At 41.5% G+C, this 8,852-nt stretch overlaps 1 protein-coding gene across 1 annotated transcript in view; it reads right to left on the bottom strand.

Moving 5' to 3' along the window:
• The window catches only part of CAP2 (cyclase associated actin cytoskeleton regulatory protein 2), a 143,855-nt gene that overhangs the window by 114,519 nt on the left and 20,484 nt on the right, over positions 1 to 8,852 (bottom strand). Inside the window, exons 2-3 of the mRNA XM_012804238.1 lie at positions 5,486 to 5,607; positions 1,935 to 2,035 (exon numbers count right to left, since the gene is read on the bottom strand). Of these exons, the coding sequence (XP_012659692.1) occupies positions 1,935 to 2,035; positions 5,486 to 5,606 (222 nt within the window). The 5' untranslated portion in view covers position 5,607. The remainder of the gene's footprint in view (positions 1 to 1,934; positions 2,036 to 5,485; positions 5,608 to 8,852) is intronic.

The raw sequence follows: 8,852 nt of genomic DNA, 5'->3' as shown, positions 1-8,852 counted from the left end.
TCAAGCGAGTCTCCTGCCTCCGCCTCCCAAGTAGCTGGGACCACAGGCGCCCGCCACAACGCCCGGCTATTTTTTGGTTGCAGCCGTCCTTGTTGTTTGGCGGGTCCCGGCTGGGGATTCGAACCCGCCACCTTAGGTGTACATGGCTGGCGCCTTAGCCGGTTGAGCTATAGGTGCCGAGCCAAGAATCAGATTTTCTATGGATCTATACTGAAAATGGTTTTGCCAGGATTGTCTTCTTGCTGAGAAATCTATAGGTAGATGGATTTGGAATTCAATTCCCTGTGAGAAACAATGGCCAATGAAAAAGAAGAACCCAGGGATAGGTTTCCTTTTATGTTTTTAACTGGTTTGGCTATTATATTAGATTTCCATTTATTGCATGGAAAACAATGACTAACCTCAGGAATGATACTAATATTTTTAGAAGTATGAAAAGTGTCTAAACCTGGGAGGCTGGCTTACATATCTTTGAAGGTCTCTTCTGATCCATAGATACGCAAATTCTAAGACTTCATTTTTCCTTAGTTTATACTTTTAAAAACCACTGTGGTAAGATACACATAACATGCCATCTTAACTATTTTTAAGTGTTCATCTCGAGTGTTCAGTATATTCACGTTGTACAACCTCCAGAGCTTTTTTATCTTGCTCAACTCAAACTGTCCCCACCGCACGACTTCCTATTCCTTCTCCCCGCAGACCCCCCACTGTCTCCATGAATCTGACTACCCCAGGGACCTCATGTGAGTGGGTCATACAGTATTTGTCTTTTTATGTCTAGCTTATTTCACTGAGCAGCCTGTTCTCAGGGGCCGTCCATACTGTGGCATATAACGGGACTTCCTTCCTTCTCAAGGCTGGATAATACTCAATTGTAGATACAGACTGCATTTAGTTACACGTGGGTTGCTTCCACCTCTGTCTATTATGAATAATGCTGCTATGAACATGGTGTCTCTCAGTTTAGGGGGACATATATTCAGAAGCGAAGTTGCTAGATCTTATGATGATTCCATTTTTAATTTTTTGAGGAGCCACCATACTGTTTTCCATAGCAGCTGCACCATTTCACCTTCCCACCAACAGGGCACAAGGGCTCTGATTTCCCCACATCTTCACCAACACGTGCTACTTTCTGCTTTTGTGGATAGCAGTCGTCTTCAAGGGTGTCAGGTGAGATCCTCCGGCTTGTACTTTCAGGAAGGAAGAAGGGGGTGGCTGGTGACTGAGTCAGCTCAGCCAGAGGATCTTTTAAAGCACACATCAAATCGCCCTTAGTTCCCATCACACAGGGATAAGAGCCAACCCCCTTACTGTGACTGAGAAGGACTCTTGTACTCTGGGCCCTTGCTGTCTCTCTACCTCACCCACTGCCTCCCTGACACTCCGCTCTGCTGAGACATGCCAAGTTGGTTCCACCCTCCAGACCTTTCTGCCTGGAGTCCCTTTCCCCATATCACTCCACAGCTCGCTCCCTGCCTCCACTCAGATCCCTTTTCAACAGTTACCTCCTAGAACAGGCCTTCTAATCTCACACAATATCCCTGCTCCTGGCACTTTCTGAGAGCATCAGAGTATGGTCACTCTGCTTTCGTGTTCTTTTGTCATACTTAACACTACCTGAATTATTTATTTATATATTTGTATATATCATCTGTTCCCCAAGCTAAAGTGAAAGTTCTGTGAGGGCAGGACTCGGTCTATCTTGTTCATCCCTATACGCCCAGCTGCTACAATGGTGCTGGGCAATGCTCAATCAGTAGATGTTGCAGGAATGATTCAATGAATAAATACCTAAAGGGATGTTTTGGCCACCCCCTGCCTAGCCAGGGTGAAAAGGAAAAAACGATCTCATCACACCAATACAGTTGTCAGAGGCTGAGCTGGTCATTTTGGACTCTCCACAGAGAACAGGGGAGAAAAGTACTCACATGAGTCTCCACATCACCAGCAAGGATCCTACTGTTCTTTAAAAACTCGGCCACCATACCATTCATCAGCTTATCAAAGGCTTCCACGGAGGGTGCCACACCTTTGGAAGAGGAGCATTTTGTTATTCCCTGGTAGTTAAATGAAAAGCTGGGACTGTCTTGTCATAGGTAATATGGAATTTTAATATCACTGATGTCCTTCTCACTAAGTCATTCACTAAGCCATCCCCTCACTCAATCAGTATTGATTAAACACTCCTCAATGGCTCAAAAAAATATTATTTTCCTAGTTTTCATCCTCCTAGCTAAAGATTTCCTTCCTTCCAAATCTAGGGAAGATAGTGGCACCAGCACAGTGTTACAGATGAGAAGATGGAAATGCAACAGAGCCCATGACTGGACCAAAGGTTCAGACCAAATAAAAACCAGATCCCAAACCTGAACTTCGCCCATTCCCCAAAGCCAGGGCACTTACTTCTACAACCACCTGCCCAGGTGCTAGGACAACCTTACAGTTACCGAGATTACCCAGGACAATTAAAAGGTAATAATGACCCCTAGACAAGGAGGAAAAGGATGCTGATTTCCTTCATTTTGTTTCTTCTTCACTCCCCAGGGGGAGAGGAGAGGACCATGGCCAAGGGAAAAGGACCATGGAGCCAACACCTCTTGGGTTTGAAGCCAAATTACTGTGAAAGCTGAAGTGACAACAGCCCAACATAGGCGCTCCACATTTTTTTCCTGCCTTTTAACTAACAGAAAAAAATCTAAGTCCCTGATTTCATGTCCCTAATTTTGAGAAACATAATATTGACACACTGAGCACGACAGGCTATGAAAACCCAAACAAAAGCCTAGCACCCTCTTCTTCATATTGTAGGAATATATCATCCACATTCACAAAAGCACAGGATAAGGTCTCCTTCCTGCTCCCTCCCCCAGGCCCATAGGGAGATGGAAACAGTTATTTACTCCTCTCTGCACCTGCAGCCTACCTTGCGAGCAGGCTGCTGAGGCTGAGTTATCTTACAGTCCAAACACAGTACACATCACCTTCTGGAACGTGACAAGGAACAAGTCTAAAGGTTCCTTATAGATCCATTTGGTAACAGATAAATGTGTTGGTTGCTATGGAAGAGGCCCGAGGGGCTCTGTAGAGGCTGAGTAGTTAAAGTGGGAGAAAGTTTCAGAAATGTGACGGATACCCCTACCTAGCAGAAGGTACAATGATAAAAGGGAATATTTTCCAATCTCCTTTCATCATTCAGCTCTGCTCACACCTCCTGCGGGCAGACCTGTCTTTCTCTCCAGACTGCATCCTTTGAGCGTCCCCTAATAAAAGCACTTGCGGTCCTGAATAGTAAGTAATGCAGTGAGACCCAAGATTCTGGAGGATTAGGACTGTACATAATTCATCTTAAATTTCCTTGCACCGAGCACAGGGCTTGTCACTTGGCAGGAATGCAAATATATTTCTTTAACTGTTCAGCTGAATTTACCTGATTGTCAGGAAAGAAAAACTTCACGTAACAAAACACATCATCACACCAGGATTATAACAGGGTGGCCTTTGACCTTTACATACTGCATATTTGTAATAAATTATGTTCCTTCCAACAGTCTCTTTTTAAAGTAAAAAATTTTATTTTGCTTTTGTTATAACAGTATCATAAAGCCAACTGTATTTGAAGTGAAAGGTTATTCTTAAAGATTTGTTACATACAGAATTTATAAAATTACTCAAACTCACTAATTAAGAAGAAATGGAAATGATGTTCTTTTGAATTAGTAAAATGTTTTAAGGATAGTTATCATTCAGGTATTTTACTAATTACCCTACTCTAAGTAAGCTAATAAATTTCCAGCTAAATTCTTTCAGCAGACCCTTGCTTTTATAATTGGTTTGGAATGATCTGTTATATGAAAAAATATGAGAAAATAATTTGTTAATAAACAATTTCATGAAATGCCCTCCAATTCTACTTAACCTATTACTATTCCCAGAAAAATTCTTTTTTTGATAAAGAAAATACAAAGTTCAGTCTAGTTACTGCTTTGAATAAGTGAGGTTCAAATTATCGAAGTATTTTTTGTATGTGTCTTTACTCAATGCTATACAATCTCCTGGAAAATGGCTTTTAACTTTATTTTGTGTATTTCCAGACTTTATATTTGTGATAGGCAATATAGAGAAATGCCTTTGATTATCTAATGCCAACAGCATAATGAAACAAAGTTAGTGTCGGGAAACGTGAAAATATTTCCTTACAAATTAGGTTTACTGAAATCTCATATACCAACTTCATAGTTAACAAAAAGAGGCTTACAATGAAATCATAGATGTGTCTCAGTTGGCGCGGAAAAACTTACAGGCTCCTGGCAGCCTTCCTTTAAACAACACCCCCTTTCAATTCATTCAAAGCATTTTAATTTTCATTATGTTCAGGGGGGAAATAAACCAGCCGGCACATTTGTGCTCGCACAGTCATTTTTGTCCCATGGCATGTAATACAAGGCACAGCTCCAAATACGCCTGAAATTCTAGAAGTGCCGACGTAGATCTGTCCTGGGGAAAGCTTTTTCTGAAGCCTCCTCTTCCCCAAGGCTTTTCTCAGTCCCCAGAGCACTGACAGGATTTAAAAGGGGGTCAGATAAGGAGGAAAACACACATGTGACAAGAATAGAGTTGCCACATGAACTACAGCGCGCCTGGTTAAATTTAAAGTTCAGATAAGACAACGCATAGGTTTAATGTAAGTGGGTATCCTGCAGTACAGCCCACGGGGTATTTGGGACATACTTAAGCCCCCCCCAAACAAAAAAATGTGTTCCTTACCTGAAATTCCAATTTAACTGGGCATCCTATATTTTTATTTGCTAAACTGTACCCTTAACTAGAAGGAACTGGAAAAATTACTGTAGATAACTTGGAGAGTGCACTACACACATGGTACCCTTTTCAAGAGAACAGCTGTTTATTTTTTGATCGTATAATTTTTTAAAATCTTTTTTTAGAGCGTGATGTTAGCACACCATTTTAAAAGCATAGCTGGTGAGGAACAGGGAAAGGTAGGGCAATGTGATAGGGCCATGTTATAGCAATGTCCTATTTGGCTTCACCCCAGACCAGCCTCCTCTGAACTGCGGTTCCTAAATTTAATGACTTGTTCTCTCTAAAGTTAAACTCTACAGAATGGTAATTCCTTCCAATTTACATTCTAAACGAGAAGATCAGTTTCTTTTTTTATAATTATGTCGATGATATATTTAGTTGCTGAGTATGGAATAGCAGCATAACCACTAAGAATAATGGCATTTGGCACATGGACTTGTGCTCTTAAGAGGCACAGAGATTGCTAATTTTTGTGCATTGTGGGTTGAAAGGTTTTCTTCCTTTTTCTTTTTCAGAGATTGTTTGTCTCTGGTTAATGTCATGGTTACAAAATAAAGGAAGGAGTAGGGAAGTTGAAGGAAGGAGAGAGAAACATTTCTTGAGAACCGAGCAGTGACAACAAAATTAAGACTGGAATGACAGCAGCCTGTGGCCCTACCTCCATTGACACCGTTGACTTCCCCGCAGTCCCCAGGAGGCCTGTGGGACTCTGCAGACAGCACCTCCAGGCGGCTGACAGCCTGTTCCAGTCTCTGCAGCAGCTCCTGCACGTCTGCCATTCTAGGAAAGCACAGGCACAAACACAGCCCACATGAGCACAAGAGCCAAGGAGCAAACTCACACTTCCAAACTGAACAACAGCAAGGAGGAAAATAAAAATCACTCGGAGTGGCTTTCATTACCCATGGGGTATCTCTACACATCAGGAAAACATGTGAAATTCCAAAGAACATAAAACTTGGAACAAAAAACCTAGCAAGTGACATTGAGCTTATTTTCTACTTGATGCATTGATTTTTTTTTTTACAAGCCAAGTATGCAATACACAAATATTCCCTTCCTTTTCACTGCTCCCAAGGGCCTGTTCGGATGCTTCCTTGTTATATGATACAATCTATGAATAGCACTTTCTTAAAACCTGAGACCATAATCTCAGAATTAATACATGTATCACCGACTCTCATTCTGCTAAATGGTGGGAACATGTTTTAACTGTTTTCAATAATTCTTTCTGTTAAAGTATCATTCTCCAAGGGGACACTAAACTGACCAGTAATCCTTCCTTACTCAACCACATGAAACCAAACAGCCCAGCACAGGAGAACTATGAGTTTATGAAACTTGCGCATTATTTAGCAGGCAAAGAGGCTATCACCTCCAAGAGCTAAATGTTTTTCATTTATTATGAGTGTGTTTTGGTGTTTCTGTTGCCAAATTATTTTAAATGTTCATTATTCTGAATGGTGAGATTTTAATGTATCATATGTTAAAAATGTCTTTCTTTTTTTCATAATGTTGCTGGTTATCTTGGGGCAGAATTTAGCCTTAGGTAGGGTGATTTTTAGAGACAGGGTTCTTTAGTGATCCAATATTCTTGGCTGGGATAAATAGAGCTCGAAACCAACTAAAGGGCTGGAGATAAAAATGAGGCAGAGTATCCACTCTTCCTGTTTCCAAACAGATAATTCAATGAATGTGTGCAGGGAAAGTACCTTACAGTTATCGATCTTTGAATTTACATGTCATTAAGGCAACCTCTGAGGAACGGCACCCAATCTAATTTGGCCAGGTTCATGAGATCCAGCTTAAAGTCACCATAACCCTGGCCATGCCAACTTGACTGCTTTTGGCAAAATCAGGCTGCTGTCCCAAAGAGACTAGAAGATGCCATCTATATTAGTGACTGTAGTTCTCAATTTTAAGAACTTTATCTTACAAGGGTCCATGTGAAATTTACTAGGTGTAGAACATAAATGTCTTAACACAAGAACTAAGAAAATGTTCTTTGTTGACCAGTTTGATGAAAGCATTTCAAATTGTATGTAAAACCAGCACATTGTACCCCATGATTGCATTAATGTACACAGCTATGATTTAATAAAAATAAATAAATAAATCACCACACACACACACACACACACACACACACGCACACACAAAAGAACTTTCCAAGCATCATTCTGAGCAAAAGAGGACCAGCAGTCTTCTAAATTAAAGACACCACCACCTTAGAATATGGGTAACTATCTTTGCTCTCAGATTTTATATTTCTGCTGAGCACCAGAAAATGCATTTCTCTTTTGTATTTTGTATTCCACTAGTTTCGAGTTTAAATACAACAATGATGTGCCAGTGCCGTTTTAAAAAACAAGGTTATATTCATCAAAACACGTGTATAGCTCTGCAATTCTGTGTCGAAATGTCAGATGGCCATCAGCTATGGATGGTGGAGTTTGCTGTCGGTTTTGGAAAGTCATCTCTCCTGAAACTGGCAGCCGTTACTCTTTCAAAATATGGGGCAGTGTTCTCTGCACAGCTGAAATCAGCATCTAATCCTAAGGGGGTTCAAAATTAGAAGTTTCTCATCTATTCTTTTCCTTTTCACGTCAGAGCTTTTGCTTCCATTGCAATTGAAGGAAAAAAAAAAAGGAAGAAGAAATTTAATTGAATCTTTTACGTAATCCTCTTGCAAGGGAACCAGGCATGCTGTAGGTGGGTGAAGGCCATTTGAGAAATGATGAAAGCCCCTCCAATCTTAGAATAGTTGCCCATCTGTTCACAGTTATCTATGCTCCCTGTTACTCAACTTGCCAAATGTTACCACCATAGACCTAGCCCGTGAGAGAAAAAAAAAATGTGTTTGCTTTGTTAGCAAGCTCCCTACCCCCTAACAGAAACGAACCAGCCACCTCCAGCAGCTCACAGATCGAGCTGTTTCAGGAAGGCCTGTTACATTTCACACTTAGGACTTCTGTCTCTGACTGTGGCTTAATCAGACTCCCCCGACAGGCCCCAAACGCACACTATCTAATAGTGCTCCATATGCTGAAAGACAACAGGAGTTAGCCCATAAACAGCAGGGCTGGGATGACGGATGACTGGTATGGAATGCAGCCGAAAAGTGACTCAGATGTCACTCCATGTAAAATCACCACGAGCAAGACAGAGGTCTTGCCTTAGCCTCTAAAGAGGTCCAAAAATAAAGCTCATGCAAGGAAGCTGGAGAGATACCTCTGGTTCAAAATTTTTAGAGCAGCTTCTAAGAGACAATGGAAAATAAATAAAAGACCACAGGAGGAATACATGCCAGCATTTCCAGGGAGCATGACTGGGTCCAAGATGACTGTGTCCTCTTCTCCCAAAATTCTACTCTCTTTCTCCCTTCTGTTCAACCCTACCCCCCACCTCTGACACATGCCCTCAGCTGCTACGTTGACTCTCAAGAATGAGGAAAGAACAGAGCTGAAGATTCTCCAAATTCTTCCCAGGCAACCCATCCATCCAACCCATTCTTCCCAGGCAACCCATCCGCCTTGTTTCAAAGTGGATTTAGCCAAGTTTTGACAAAGAGGTGGAAGTCAGGTATTACAAATTAGGCTGAGGAAACACATAGGCAAAGCAAATATGGATAGCAAGGTCAGGGTAAGGAATGAGTCAGAGCCCAGGGGGACAGGTCACAGACAGAGGTCACTTCCTTCTGAAGCAGGAAGCCAGCAGAATAGGGGGATAGGGCAAGATGGTTGAAAACAATAAATTCTAAGAATCCAATGAGGGGCAAAGAGAATTCTCCAGAACCATGGCTGGAGAATTAAGAAAGTGGGTTTGATGATGTAACAATGGTTGTCCAGATTTTCTAGTCATCCTATCTAAGGATAAGTCAAGTGCAAGGAGAGGTCAGAGGGTACACACAACCATTTGACCATAGTCTGAGGGTATGTGGAAAGGAAAAGGAGGAGGAACACTGTATTTTATAACTTTCTTCTTTTAAAGATTTTGGGAAACTACACTAAGGTTAATCTCAACTC

This window comes from Otolemur garnettii, unplaced genomic scaffold (assembly GCF_000181295.1).
Source record: "Otolemur garnettii isolate 467f Iridium unplaced genomic scaffold, OtoGar3 scaffold00026, whole genome shotgun sequence".
NCBI lineage: Eukaryota > Metazoa > Chordata > Mammalia > Primates > Galagidae > Otolemur > Otolemur garnettii.
Note: the sequence above shows the minus strand (reverse complement) of the source record. Positions and strands in the feature narration are given on the sequence as shown.